Source organism: Thalassophryne amazonica, chromosome 5 (genome assembly GCF_902500255.1).
Source record: "Thalassophryne amazonica chromosome 5, fThaAma1.1, whole genome shotgun sequence".
Taxonomy (NCBI): Eukaryota; Metazoa; Chordata; class Actinopteri; order Batrachoidiformes; family Batrachoididae; genus Thalassophryne; species Thalassophryne amazonica.
Genome location: NC_047107.1, coordinates 39,891,793 through 39,907,803, shown reverse-complemented (window position 1 = coordinate 39,907,803; position 16,011 = coordinate 39,891,793). Strand labels below are relative to the sequence as shown.

At 42.6% G+C, this 16,011-nt stretch overlaps 1 protein-coding gene across 1 annotated transcript in view; it reads right to left on the bottom strand.

Annotated features, from left to right (window-relative positions):
• Window positions 1–16,011, bottom strand: part of mctp1a (multiple C2 domains, transmembrane 1a) — a 606,655-nt gene that overhangs the window by 142,458 nt on the left and 448,186 nt on the right. Inside the window, exon 10 of the mRNA XM_034170058.1 lies at window positions 9,957–10,050. Coding sequence (XP_034025949.1) covers window positions 9,957–10,050 — 94 coding nt within the window. The remainder of the gene's footprint in view (window positions 1–9,956; window positions 10,051–16,011) is intronic.

The following is a 16,011-nucleotide window of genomic DNA, read 5'->3' as shown; positions in this document are numbered from 1 at the left end:
TTCTTCAAATGTTGTGACAAGGGCAGGACATTTAGTGGGCGTGTGAAGTAAATGTCAGCCTGATCAATGCCGAGGCGTAGGTGTTGCCTTTTATATCTGTTTGTGGCACTTTATCGACGTGAAGAGTTTGAAATGGATATTGACAACAATGACTCCTATGACACAGAACGACACACAAACAGAAAAGATGCACACGGCTTCATCGTGTGTGCACACTCTGTCTGCGCACTGCAATGCATATGTTTGTAGAACAAAAATCTTATGTGCTTTTAGGAATAAAAAACTACGTTGGATTTCAGTCTGAGTTTGTACAGAAGTGATTATTTAAAATGCCTAATTAACCGGAGCCTCTGTATCATAAACGATTATAAACGTTGTCCCCACAAATCAAGTCTGATTAAATTTAATGCAATCATTCTATCATTCCACTCTATGGCAGCTGGACTTCATGTTGGTCTTTATAACTTCATAACTCATGCAAGAAACTTCATCAGTTTTGAAATGGTTTTCTCTTCTCTAGATGACTGAGGACCTTAATCAACACATTGTTTTTGGATGTGAACTGAAGAGGTACTGCAACAAGAATCCCAGGTTCAAGCACACCTGTGCACCATTCTCTATACACAACTGGAGTTGGGTCAGGATCCACTGTGGCAGAAGCAGTGAAAATACCAAATAAATAAATAAATAAATAAAATAACAAGATTCCAGCTAAAAATGCATTCACTACAATGGGGACAACACTGATAACAGATATGTATTTAATGCTTTCACAAATTTGTTTCAATCCAGCGACAAAACATTGTCCAAAAAGTTTAAAACTTCACTGGCGGTCATGACATATGCTACTATGCTGTTGTTTAGAGAGCTTCAAAACTGTTATCTCATGTCTCCTATGCAACTGGACAATGACATAATTTCTTTGAGTTTGCTTCTGTACAGTATCACAATGGAACTGAAATGAAACATGTGCTTGTATAGACTTTTTGCTTTCAGTTAAACGATGAAGCTGTTGAACTTGGCACAGTTTGTTCAGTCATAGCCACAGAAGCCGATAACTCCTTCAGAGCTGTGTGGGTGTCTTGGTGGCTTCCCTCACTTGTCTCCTTCTTGCATAGTCACTCAGTTTTGAGAACTGCCTATTACCATACAGCCTGTATTTCTTAATGATTAAATTCAGTCCCAAAACATATTCAGTAACTTGGAAATGCTCATGGATCCATTCCCTGATTTCTCAAGACAAAACTGACGATAAAAGTGACCATTTATACTTAAAATAATCTTTATATTGAGCTTGTCTGGCAATGGTAAATGTTAAATGGACTGCATTTATATAGCGCTTTTCCATCTGCATCAGACGCTCAAAGTGCTTTACAAATAATGCCTCACATTCACCCCGGGAGCAATAGGGGATTAAAGACATGGCCAAGGGCCTTTAGTGATTTTCCAGTCAGGCTGGGATTTGAACCAAGGAGCTTCTGGTCTCAAGCCCAATGCCTTAATCACTAGACCATCACCTCCCCTGCAATGCAACGTATGGCCTCTGAAAATAGAGGGATGAGGGACTGTGTATAAAAGTGGTGATTTAAAGATAAAAAAAAATCTACACAGCAAAACGTGTTTGCTGTGTAGATTTTGTACAGTATGTACTCCACTGTGTCGGTGTATACAGGCAAAAATTACAAAACTTTGGGACTGCTTATGGACCTGACTGTATTTCTCCCAAACTGGGTTCAATTTATTTGAGTTACTTGTAGCAGTATAAAATAAACAAACACCCTTTTTTTAGGAGATCGGTGTTGTAAAAGTAATGGCTTTGTTGGTCATGTTTTTATCCTAAAGATTTTTTTAGCCTCCTGGGTACTGCTCCTCACAGCATTCTTGAAAAATGATGGATATTTCCAATGCATTAATTTAATCTGTTACAAAAAGTCAAACAAGAGACTGGGCATTGTTGTCAGGTTACTGACAGCAAAACAGAACGGTGTCCAACTTTACAGTAGTCACTTTATACTCCACTCTAGCAGTGACTTAGATGTCTTATGTCAAACCATAAACTCAGAAAAACTCCATCTCAGTCTCACCTATTGATACGTGCTCCTTGAAGAGAGAGGGGGCAAAGCCAACAGCAGCTACTTTGCATTTCAAGGTACAGGCACATAAACAGGTAAATAACATATCTTGTTTATTGGCATTTTGCTTGTGGTCAGTGCAGCTGATCCAGTATGAATCTCCATCTTTATTTGGCACAAGACTGACACCAGATGCAACTCCAGATCTATACAGAGAATGGGCGTGTTGGTCTTGAATCCATGACCTTCTTGTTGTAATACAAGACTCACACTCCAAACTTTCACTACAGCACAAAAAAGTATAAAGCTGACACCACCTGCAGGTGGATCACTGACTTCTTGTCCAACAGGAGGCAGCATGTGAAGCTGGGAAGACACAGTCTATCAACACCGGATACCGCCAAGGCTGCATTCTTTCTCCTCTACTCTTCTCCCTGTACACCAACAGCTGCACATCCAGTCACCAGTCTGTGAAGCTCCTGAAGTTTGTGGATGATACGACCCTCATCGGACTCATCTCTGATGGGGATGAGTCTGCCTACAGATGTGAGATCGACCACCTGGTGTCCTAGTGCAGACAGAACAACTTGGAGCTCAACTTGGAGACAGTGGAGATAGTTGTTGACTTCAGAAAGAACCCAGGCCTGGCTGCCCCATCACCCTGTGTGATGCCCCGTCGCCATTGTGGAGTCCTTCCCTTAGCTGGGGATCACCATCACCCAGGACCTCACGTGGGAGCTGAACGTCAGCTCTCTCATCAAGACAGCACAACAGAGGATATACTTTCTGTGGCAGCTGAGGAATTTCAACCTGCCAAAAACAATGATAGCAAACTTCTACGCTGCCATCATCAAGTCCATCCTCTCCTCTTCCATCACTGTCTGGTACACTGCTGCCACTGCCAAGGTCAGGAGCAGTCTGCAGCATATCATCCATGCAACAGAGAAGGTGATCGACTGCAGTCTGCCATCCCTACAGGACCTGTATGTCTCCAGGGCCCTGAGGTGAGCAAGGAAGATTGTGGCCGATCCCTCTCACCCAGATCACAAACTTTTTGTCACCCTCCCCTGTGGCAAGAGGCTGAGGTCCATCAGGAACAAAATCTCAAGACACAAAAACAACTTTTTATCTGCATTTACACTAATAAATAATGCCAGGGATGCCACTTACCCTGCCCCCCCAACTACCACAAAGTACAGATTGTTATCCCTGCACTGAAAGGTAATGTACTCTAATCACCTGTTTTTGCACATTCCCTTTCCACTACATTATATTTATTTAACAGTGAATATAGTATTACCAGTTTGACTCTTTGACTTCTTACAGAAGTGTTTTTTCTTTTCTTTTTCTTATTGTTTATGCACCAAGAGCACCAGATCAAATCCCTTGTATGTGCAAACTTATTTGGCAATAAATTCGATTCTGATTCTGGTTAACAGACAATAGTGCTATGTCAAGCAAGGCCCAAGTATAGCTAGCCATGAAACTTGACAGATTTGCCCAAGTACTAATCACTTTGTCACGGTCCAACCCAACATCGAAGGTCATTTCTAAAGCCTTGATCCCACCAAATAATGAAGGAGCGTGTTTTTTGGTACAAGTCCAGTTATTCAACAATCGTGGGAGAATAGTGGCTCTTAGAGGCATAAAATTTGGCTAACAAGGCTCATCTCTGAGCATGCAGCTAATTTCAAGAAGTTCAAAATTTAGAAACAACAGCGTGGGGCAATTTGTGTACGGGATTTTAGAGGCATGTATGTGGTGTTAAAAGCCCATTATCTGAGCACCTGGTGGCTACAAGTACAGGACAGGCTATTTTGAACAGGCTAAGCTCTCTTGCGCACTACAATCCCACCTGCTTTTTGCGCCGGATGCTGTATATAAAATAATTATTTTGTAGTGGATTAATCATTTTCTGTCATAACTTGGATGTTGAAAACACCTCTACTTGCTTCTGGAGTCACAGAGGACAGTTGGAGCTTTTTTCCTGTCTCTTTCTTGTGCACTGAGGTGGAGAACATATTTGGAACAGCCTAAAAGGTCATTATTTGTAATGTTTATATTGTAATAGCTTGGTAAAACAGTTACATATTCATGAACAGTTACATGCTCATTCCTTCTTCATAAGCAGCTGTAAAAGTATGTTTATGACAGATTTAACATCTTGTTGTGGATCAGATGAGGCACACTCTGCGCGTGCTGATGCAATGACTGGCACTCAAGACAGGTATTTTACGCAGAACGCAAGCTTGCAAAAGAGCGATTTTGCTGACATTAACAGACAAACACAAAGTTAAAAGTTGTATCATGATGTCAAAATGACTGTAAGCCACAGAAGAAATCAAGCCAGCAAGAAGAAGCGCAGAGGCGACTGTCCAGGAAACCATGGTTCGGTTCTAGGTGGTCTGGTGCATTTAATGACTCTAGAACACAGGTGAACAGCAGCCTGGTGCACAGTGCACACCGGTTGGACTGTGTGACAACATCTTGAATGGATGTTGTGAATTGAAAACCCACACTTTAAATGGGACCAAGTGTGGGAGGGCTGGAGGCTTGGACCAAACCCATGCCTAAACATGCACCAACGTCACATTACATGGCGCTACATGGGTCATATGTGTCCTGACGTGGATCATATGCGGCGAAACGAGCCATTCGAGGCTGGACGGGGCTCAAATGACAGGTCGGTCGTGGCTCACTAGAGGCTGATATCTGGCACATGTGAGGCACAGAGAGGCACATAGGGGCACCTTTGAATAATCACTAACACACCCATGCGTGGCTCATTATTCGTGGCTTATTATTTGGTGGGACTTTAGAAATCAGGCTTTAGAAAACAGAAAACAGGCTTTCATAGGATATATCTCTTTGGTACATTGGCTGTAGATGTTGGCTGGGATTTTGGAAGCCAGTGGTTTTGCAGCTTTTCTTGGCAAGTAAAGTTTTACAGACCTTGACTTTTGGGACAATACTACCGTCTTTGTAGAATCAATAGATTCCCTGAAGGTTTGTGATGGCTCTGAATCACAACTAAGACCCAGGCTTTCAAGTAAATCCTTGACTTGGGCCATCAGAATTGTATCTCTATGTAATAAAATTGTCAAACATGTCCAGAAATTCACTTATCTCTGTAGTAATGTTCATGTCTCTGGGTCCTCTGCCTTTGAGACTGGGAGACCTTTGCGAATAGCTTATGGAGTCATTAGGTCACTGGACAATGTTGACATCTTTGTAGCAGAACAAAGGTCCAAATCTTGGTTCTTGTTTTTTCCTGACTTATTGTATTGGTTGTGAGAATTGGATACTAACCATTGACCTAAGGTGAGTACAGGATGTCTTCAGGTTATGCTGGAAAGACAGAAACGATTGGTTGTTTAAGGAGACTCAGACAAAGCGTATTACTTATGAGAGAAAATCAGCTCTGACATTTTGGCCATGTGACATGCTTGTCTTGGCACGATCCAGCACCCAGGTGCCTCAGTGTTGAGGACTCCACCAACTGGACAAATCAAGGGGAATCCCATGTATCACCTCACGGTAGCAGATACATGGTTACTTTTAAGAGGTGAGGTTTGAATAAGTTAACTGCCTGGGTGGTTCCCATCCACCATCTAGGACCCAAGACAGTTCCATAGTGTGGCGAATGGAGCAACACAAGGCATCAGCACATGCTCCCAAACCTGACCTGACCTATCACCTCAATGTATATGAGGTATTTTTGGCTAGTACATGCAATGTGTTTTTAAAACACTCGAAGAACAATATATAGTAGGTAAGCCCCAGCTTCTCCCTTTCCCCCCACTCTGGCTCACCACAGCAGATGTGAAATGGAGCTGCATGTTGATGTGACACATGTACACCGGATGCCCTTCCTGACACAACTCCACATTACTAGAAGAATGGGCATGAATGGTCTTGAACTAGGAACTTTCTGCTCTGGAAACCAGTGCACTAAACACACAGCCACTAAGTGGCTCAATGATCCATATAAAAACTTGCTGAAAAGGTACAGAACATGAGCCCTTCATGCAAAACCTGTTGATGATGACTGACATCAATTGAAATAACAAAATTACATGAGATTCAACAAATGTTTCTCCTCAATATAACACCACATTGAAGCCCATAAGCACAAAATCAGCTGTACATAATTGTGGACCACTGCAAAAACTGTCCCTCTCAAAATAAGACAAATAATCTGAAATGTAGCCAAATTGTCTTGTATTAAGCAAAAAAAAAAAAAAATCTGCCAATGAGGTAAGAAAGATTTACTTGGTTAGAATTCTCAAAAGTAACGAATTGTCTAGCCACTGATTAATCAAAATCTGCCTTAAAACTAGACAGAATTCTTATTTTAAGATGAGCCTTTGTTTTAAAATAAGGAAAACAATCTTGTTCTTTGGCTTGGATGATTCGAAATCCATTGCCTTAAATACAGCTTGATTTTACTGTAGCTGGAAAAACTTAAGAAAAAGTGAGATACATTTTCCAAAAATACGAGAATTTTTCTTACGTAAAAATGCTTAAAAGATTATTTTTCTATTTAGACAAAAATCAAGTGAAATTGTCTTTAAACAAGTTTTTTTTTTTTTTTTGGTTTCTTAGATATCAGTTTTGCAGTGACCAAGTTTAAAGAAATAACCTCAAATCTGCATGGGACATAAAAATACTTTTCTGAAACCAAATCTGATTTGTACAGCTACATCAAGTCAGTTAATACAGAATGAAATGCAACATACAGGGACAGACATTATTTTTCATGTTTTTTTTTTCTTTTTCCGTCATTTTTTCCAAAGAACCTATGAAGCTCAGACTAAAGGATGAGAGTCCACTGAGGTCATGAAGAAAATTTCTGCTCTGAATGAAATACAAGAGACAGAGAGCCATTAGCTCTGCACTCTGGCTGCTTCAGTCGCTGCATGCAATAACCCAAATCAACCACCTCCACTCTGCATTGGCTAATGGGACTGAGGCCGCTTTGAACATAGAAAACTCTAGATTCTCTCCTTTGCTCTTTCACCCATCCACGCGCGCGCACACACACACACACACACACACACACACGCACACACACACGCACACACACACGCACACACACACACGCACACACGCACACACACACGCACACACACACACGCACACGCACACACACACACACGCACGCACACACACACGCACACACACACACGCACACACACACGCACACTTCGTTCTCTCTCTAATAGATAATATGGAGTGAAAAACTAGGCCTGTCCACTGTAGACCTAATTAAAAGTAAGAATTAATGGAGAATGGAGGATTCCGAGAGCGTAAGCAGAGAGAAAGGAGGAGCAGGGAGGAGAAGGGGTAGAGAGATTTGTTGGTTCAAATGTGTACATTTTCTGTATTATTCAAATTAGCAGCCCATATCTTTTCTAAAAATGCAGAGACAAATTTAGTGCCCTGCACAAAGCAAACTTCCAACTCTCTCTGAGGATTCTCACTGAGGATCATCCCTTAAACCAAAATTACACAGACTTTATCTTTGGCTAGATTTATGGCAGATTGTTGGTGGAAGAAAATATAGAAAACTGAAACAAAGGCTATTTAAAGCAAAATACAGTCTAATCTTTTGAAACTGGTGATAATATCTGTCTGATGTGCTGGTACTCATTCTGAAAGTAAAGTATTGCAGCATTTACAGTTTACTTAGATATGAGAACCTATTATACAATTTAAAAAACTCCTGATATCAGGCACTGTGCCCGTGCGTTGGCATGATCTTTCAGTAGAACACGTTAGCATCACAGACCAGCAAAAACCTGGTCTACTGTCCATTGCAGCATACTTGTGGTATTTTATGGATGAGGCGCAGAAACGCATCTTACATAAGCATGTTCATGACACATGTACCTCCTGCTTGGAGACACAGTGAAACTGAATCAAAAACAACCATTTGATGAAATAAAAGTAAACACTCATGGAAAAATGCATAGTGGATCACTACAGTGGTGGGCACAGTTCCGCTACATTGCTAATTAGCAAAGCTAACTGTTTCATTAGTGGATTACCTTTTCAGCTAACTTAAACTAAAACCATCAGAGGATCAGTTTAGTTATGCTAGCTTTCAGTCCACTAACATTTTTTTGCTAGCAAAGTGAGGACGTTTTAATGGTCAAAAACATTTGTAAACCCTAAAATCATATGTTATTCATAAACACAACATCAGTTCCTGTTTATGAACAGGAACTGATGTTGATGTTGTTGTAGTCTTCTGTACATTAATGTTTATGAATATAATGTACAGAAAACTTTGACTATTAATGCTGCAATTTATTGCTTTTGATAAAGATGATTTCAATTGAAATTTCTATTCATTTATATACCGCAAAATCACAACAATGTTGCCTCAAGGCGCTTCACACAAGTAAGGTCTAACCTTACCAACCCTAGAGCAAGCACACAGGCGACAGTGGTAAGGAAAAACTCCATCTGATGATTTGGAGAAGAAACCTCAAGCAGACCAGACTCAAAGGAGTGACCCTCTGCTTGGGCCATGCTACCGACACAACTTACAAAACAGTTCACAGAACAAATATACAGGAAATGTTGCCGGTGCACAGGACAGGAGAGTTACAGAAACAGACACCAGTGTTTGGGATTTTATTTTTTATTCATTTATGTTTCCATGTGTTCATTTTGTGTCATGTTATGAACACAACACGGGTGAGCCGTTCCTGTAACAATGTAGAAATATAATACAGAGATAAACTGTGACTATTATGTACTATTATTTACTGCTTTGATAAAGATGATCACAGTGTTTGGGGTTTTATTTATTTATTTATTTATTTTTCGTGTGTTAGTTTTGTGTCTGTGATCCTGGGAATGCACCGCTTATGGGACTTGACCTTTGAATTTACCTAACAGCCCCTGCGGCACTTAAACTGTAAACTGGCTTATCAGTAGCTGACAGTGTAATCAGATGTGGCCACGACTGAGTCAATACTAAAAGTTAGCGGTTAGCGGTAACTTCGCTAAATGCTTTATCAGTTTAGCATTATAAAAGTTAACTTTTCAGTTCACAGATTAATGGTTATTGAAGCTAACGTTTTGGTCAGCGATGCCCACACCACCACTACCAAGATGTAGACATGGGTTCAGTTATCATTTATGCTTCCTGCTAGTGTCCTTTGACAAGACACACCATCAGTGCTGTGGAAGTAACCTCTTGTGTATTGGCATCCCATCGAGGGGGAATTGTAGACTCTCATCCACTTCATGCTATATACTGTAATCCAAGGATATGCACCATCACCAGTGTGGCTTTGGGTCAATACAGGATTTACTACCTTCAACGTCAATGGAATTGTTTTTTTTCCTTTTTTAAAAAATAATATTTGCTTGTGAGCACATTCACTTTTGTTGTATAGACTGGTCTTTTTCCAAACTTTCATGTATGTTTCATCTCCTAAATACAAACATGAAGTTGACCTTTGGACCCAAAATCAATAGAGCTCTTGGAATGAAGCTACTTAACATACACATAGTACCAAGTCTGGTCACAATCACGGCTGTATGGTACCAGTGTTTGTACTCACAAGCAGGCATGCACATATCTGGTGCTCATCGTACTTGTGCGTGCTAAAAATAAATAATGCACAGCAGAAAACATGGAGGGAAATACTTCTCCTCTAATCTCTCATCATCACTTTCCCTGAGAAGTACTTCCTTCCATGTTCTAATGCTCATCTGTACACCTATAGACATACCCTTATCCCACAGAGCCACTCTCTCTCACTTACTGCCCAAGTTAATACAATGGATTCTGAAGCAAAAGTTTGACATGTGTGAACACTCCAGAGGGGACAGTCATTTTGTTCAGACTTAAGCTCACCCTCTCACCTGTGACATCTGCTGCCATGAGTCCTTCGGCTCTGATGACTTTTACCTGCACCACACCGACATCTTTCAGATTGTGAAATGACCTCCACAGGCTCTGAAAAATCATAGAAACCGGGTTAAAGGTCAACAAGGCCAGCAAATTAGCAGGGAAAGAAACAATACCTGATATATCATTAAGAGAGGAAAGAGTAGAATTATATCCTTATTTTAAAAAGTATTGGCATTTATACTTGACCCAAACACAGGAAAAATGCTCAAATTTAATTTCAGAATATAGTTTTTCATGTCTGCTTAAAATATTTTCTCACTTGTAATTTTTTGCTTTTGAAAACGTGGAATGTTCCTGAAGATGGATCACTGGTCAAAATGATTTTTCTTGCATGGAGATTTTCAACTGATTTTTGGTAATTTGGGGGCACTGAATCTGAATCTGGTGTTTTTGCAAATCACGTCACATATTTGAGATACTAGTGCAGTGCCCGTAGGAAGTTTGTATTCCTATAGATAATTGTGAGCTTAAGTATAGCATTTCATATTGTTTTAAAAAATCTGTTATATTATCAATTATATGAAAATAATAGGATTCCTATTAAACAGGTTACTGGAAGAGAGTCAGACAAAATTAAACAGAACATTTAGAATATTTGAAACAGCAAATCAGTATCCGACCTCCTGAACACAGTTTATTTAAACTTGAATATATATATATATATATGTTTGTGTGTGTGTGTGTGTGTGTGTATTATGTACAGTACTTAATGAAACATACAGACTGTGGGAAAATGTAATATTGTATTCAGCTTATGTACTTACTAAAACGTTGTACAAATAGTGGGAAATTTGTTGGCATTATCAAATATGGATTTTTGCTGTCTCTCAGTGTTGTCAAGTTAAACTCAGTCGCAAGGAACACTGGCAGCATGCCTTTCACAGTAAAGTATTTGCAGGGATGCTGGCATTAAATGTTTTATTGTGAAATGGTGTGAGCAACATGAAGTATCTCATGTTGTTTAACATTGCTACCAGTAACGTCAGTGAGCCACGCCAACTTGGAAGTATGAATGTTACAATGTTAATTAAAATAAAGGTTTTAAAATAAAGGTTCTGAAAATTAACCCCCAAAATTTTCATTGTGCCATGTGCAAATGCCATGTACACTGGCTCCCTGTCTCTGTGAGAGCAGATTTTAAGGTTTTATTATTGATTTATAAAGTTGTTCATGGACTGGCGCCGTCTTATCTGGCCAATCTGGTGGAACCCTACGTGCCGGCTCGGGCTTTGCAGTCACAGGATGAGGGACATCTCTGTGTTCCCAGGTGAAGAAAAAGTTAATAGGCCAAAGAACCTTTTTTCTTACCAACGGTCTTCCTGTGACCGTGAGGCAGTTGGAGTCCGTGGACATTTTTAAGTCAAGACTTAAATCCTATTTTTATTCTTTCTTATAGTTTTTTTTATTAGTTTTATTCTTTAATTATGTATTTGAATTTTTTAATTTTATTTATTTATTTTAATTTTTTATGTTGAACTGTCCCAGTGTGAGGTGCTTTGAGATGGCTTTGGTTGTGATTTGGTGCTTTATAAGATGATTAAATTGAATTAAAACATCCATCCATCCATTTTCTTCCGCTTTATCTGGAGTCGGGTCGCGGGGGCAGCAGCTCAAGCAAAGCCGCCCAGACCTCCCGATCCACACACCTCCCCCAGCTCCTCCGGGGGAACCCCAAGGCGTTCCCAAGCCAGCCGAGAGATGTAATCCCTCAAGCGTGTCCTGGGTCTTCCCCGGGGCCTCCTCTCAATGGGACATCCAGGCGTCCAGGGGGCATCCGGAAAAGATGCCCGAGCCAACGTGGAGGAGCAGCGGCTCGACTCCAAGCTCCTCCCGAGTGACCGAGCTCCTTACCCTATCTCTAAGGGAGAGCCCAGCCACCCTGCGGAGGAAACTCATCTCGGCCGCTTTTACTCGCGATGTCGTCCTTTCGGTCATGAGTCAAATCTCATGACCACAGGTGAGGATCGGAATGTAGATCGATTGGTAAATCGAGAGCTTTGCCCCCCTACTCAGCTCTCTCTTCACCATGACGGTCCGATACAGCGGCCGCATCACTGCAGATGCTGCACCGATCCGTCTATCGATCTCATGCTCCATCCGTCCCTCACTCGTGAACAAGACCCCGAGATACTTAAAGTCCTCCACTTGAGGCAAGGACACTCCACCGACCTGAAGAGGGCAAAGCACCTTTTTCCGGTCGAGAACCATGGCCTCGGATTTGGAGGTGCTGATTTTCATCCCGGACGCTTCACACTTAGCTGCAAACCACCCCAGTGCACGCTGAAGGTCCTGATTTGACGAAGCCAACAGAACCACATCGTCCGCAAACAGCAGAGACGAGATTCTGTGGTTCCCAAATTAGACCCCCTCTACACCCTGGCTGCGCCTAGAAATTCTGTCCATAAAAATAATGAACAGAACCGGTGACAAAGAGTAGCCCTGGTGGAGGCCAACATGCACTGGAAACAGGTTTGACTTACTACCGGCAATGCGAACCAAGCTCCTGCTGCGGTCGTACAGGGACCGGATAGCCCTTAGCAAAGGACCCCGGACTCCTCCCAGACACGAGTTTTTGCCTCTGTGACCGCACGGGCTGCGGCACGCTTGTCCTGCCGGTACCTGTCAGCTGCCTCTGGGGTCCCACCTGCCAACAAAGATAAGTAGGACTCCTTCTTCAGCTTGAGGGCATCCCTTACTTCCGGTGTCCACCACCGGGTTCGGGGATTGCCGCCGCGACAGGCACCAGAGACCTTGCGACCACAGCTACGAGCGGCCGCATTGACAATGGAGGTGGAGAACATGGTCCACTCGGACTCCATGTCTCCAACCTCCCCCGGGATCTGGGAGAAGCTCTTCCGGAGGTGGGAGTTGACCTCGCTGACAGAGGGTTCCGCCAGTTGTTCCCAGCAGACCCTCATGATACGTTTGGGCCTGCCAGGTCTGACCGGCTTCCTCCACTCCCAGTGGATCCAACTCACCACCAGGTGGTGATCAGTCGACAGCTCTGCCCCTCTCTTCACTCGAGTGTCCGAGACACGTGGCCGAAGGTCAGATGATATGACTACAAAGTCGATCATCGACCTCCGGCTCAGGGTGTCCTGGTGCCGCGTGCACTTATGGACACCCTTGTGCTCGAACATGGTGTTCATGATGGACAAACTGTGACTAGCACAGAAGTCCAACAATTGAACTCCACTCGGGTTCAGATCGGGGAGGCCGTGCTTCCCAGTCACCCCCCTCCAGGTCTCACTGTTGCTGCCCACGTGAGCATTGGAATCCCCCAGGAGAACAATGGAGTCCCCAGTCAGAGCGCTATCTAGTACCCCTCCCAGAGACTCCACGAAGGTCAGGTACTCTGCACTGCTGCTCGGCCCGTAGGCCGAGACAACGGTGAGAGACCTGTCCCCGACCCAAAGGCGTAGGGACGCGACCCTCTCGTTCACCGGAGTGAACTCCAACACATGGCGACTGAGCTGGGGAGCAATAAGCAATGCGACCCCAGCTCTCCGCCTCTCCCCGTGGGCAATGCCAGAAAAATGAGGCATCCAGCCCCTCTCCAGGAGTTGGGTACCAGAGCCCAAGCTGTGCGTGGAGGTGAGCCCGACTATCTCTAGTTAGTATCTCTCAACCTCCCGCACAAGCTCAGGCTCCTTCCCCCCTAGTGAGGTGACATTCCATTCCACGTCCCAACAGCCAGGGGCTATAAGCATGGACCGGGCAGCCGGGCCACCCGCCCTCAACCGCCACCCAATCCTCTATGCACCCGACCCCCATGGCCCCCTCTACAGGTGGTGAACCCACAGGAGGGCAGGCCCACGTCGCTCTTTCGGGCTGAGCCCATGGGCTAAGGCCGGACCACCAGACGCTCGCGCGCGAGCCCCAACCCCAGGCCTGGCTCCAGGGTGGGGCCCCGGCTCTGCCATACCGGGCGACGTCTCGGTCCTTGATTTTTTACTGGTCATGGAGGTTCTGAACTGCCCTTAGTCTGACCCGTCACCTAGGACCTGTTTGCCTTGGGAGACCCTACAGGGAGCACAAAGCCCCCGACAACATAGCTCCTAGGATCATCTGGGTACGCAAACTCCAACACCACGATAAGGTGGCGGCTAGAGGGGGAGGTAAAATTAAAACCGAGATGAATTAAAACATGAAAATATATTTCTGCTACCAAGCATTGAAGCAAAAGCTGCAGTCTCGCACACCTCTTTGGCGCCATAAACGATATTATGGCTCTTGTTATTGTTTCGCAAACCTGGTTTAAAATTATCCTTTTGAAGCTGCTTTTGTGTATGATTACTGGTGTCAAACTGAATGTAATTCATCAATCAGATCCGCCAGATTGCAAAATAACATGATGTAATAGAGGAAATCTAATGTCTGATTAGGTTTCCGCACCCCAAAATTACCCTAAATCAGTTCTCAAAGTCCATGCAAAAAAAAAAAAAAAAAAAAAAAAAAAAAAATATATATATATATATATACATTGCTGACCAGTGTAATTTAAAAAATTGAAAAAAGGTTACTTTTAAAGGATCAAGTTCACTGCACTCACCTGTGTCAATTGTTTAATTTGTAAGAAATCCTTTACTTAAAACGTGTTGAAGAAGGAAGCCATGTGAATGCAGCAACCATACCGAGAATTAAGAATCCAGCATTTGCTCAAAACAAGCAACATACATGCCAGTGCACATAACCCTCTGCAGACTGTATCCTTTAAATATGAAATTCATCATGTGATAGAGATGCACATTTGTGAAGCATCCAGCAGGTGCCCATGCTCAGCATGTCTTCCCATTGATACGCACTCGGGAGCAATGTTCTCAAAAAGAAACACATGTTCAAGTTACAAAGATTTCCAAACATTGTGAAACAGTGTTTCGAGTTTGACAACACCGATTTGCAATACCAACAAAAAGATTTGCTATATACGATTTGCAGCCACACATCCTGTCCATTCTGTAATTCCACTTTTGCTTTCCCGTTCACTTGTATAGTTCTTCCAATATTACGGCATGCAGAGGGTATTGAGTCTTCCCACAGACGCTAACTTAACTTATTAGCTGATGCTCAGGTGAAGGCAGGCACCACATCCAGCAGGTGGTAGACATGTCTATAGGATATTACATAGGCATATTACAAAATTACTTTTTCCATTGATGTGATGCATCATACTTACCTATCTAGTCAAGTCTCTCAGGTCCTGGTGTTGCCTGTCTTACTGTATGATGTCAAACCATGTCATCCTTATATTTAAATTTCTTTCAAGTTATGGTCTACACAAGCTAGCTGGGGTGTACTCAGTCAGTCAGTCAGTCAGTCACTCACTCACTCACTCACTCACTCACTCACTCATCCAACAACTTGTTGCATAAACCCTACAGTGCTGCCAGTACAGGGAATAGCAACAATGTAGTGATACATTTGAAGAAATATGACCATTTAGGTGTACCCTTTCTAATGTACTACTTTATATCAACCATGCATCACACTGAGACATTTGCCTTTGTCAGTTTCTTCATCATGGATGTCACGCACACATCTGAATTGAAATTGGACACTCACAGGTAAATATATGTTGTAAATATTTATAAACTGCAAGAAAATTTGTTCAAATCAACATGGATTGAGTTCATTTGGAGCTCTACTGCTGGTGCCCAGTTTATACCACCAACTACACTGAACAAAAATGTAAACGCAACACTTGTTTTTGCTCCTATTTTCCATGAGCTTAACTCAAAGGTCTAAAATATTTTCTATATACACAAAAGACCTATTTATCTTGAATATTGTTCACAAATCTGTCTAAATCTGTGTTAGTGAGCACTTCTCCTTTGCCAAAATAATCCATCCCACCTCACAGGTGTGGTATATCAAGATATTGATTAGATAGCATGATTATTGCACTGGTGTGCCTTCAGCTGGCCACAATAAAAGGCCACTCTAAAATGTTCAGTTTCATCACACAACCAAATGCCACAGATGTCGCAGGTTTTGAGGGAGCGTGCA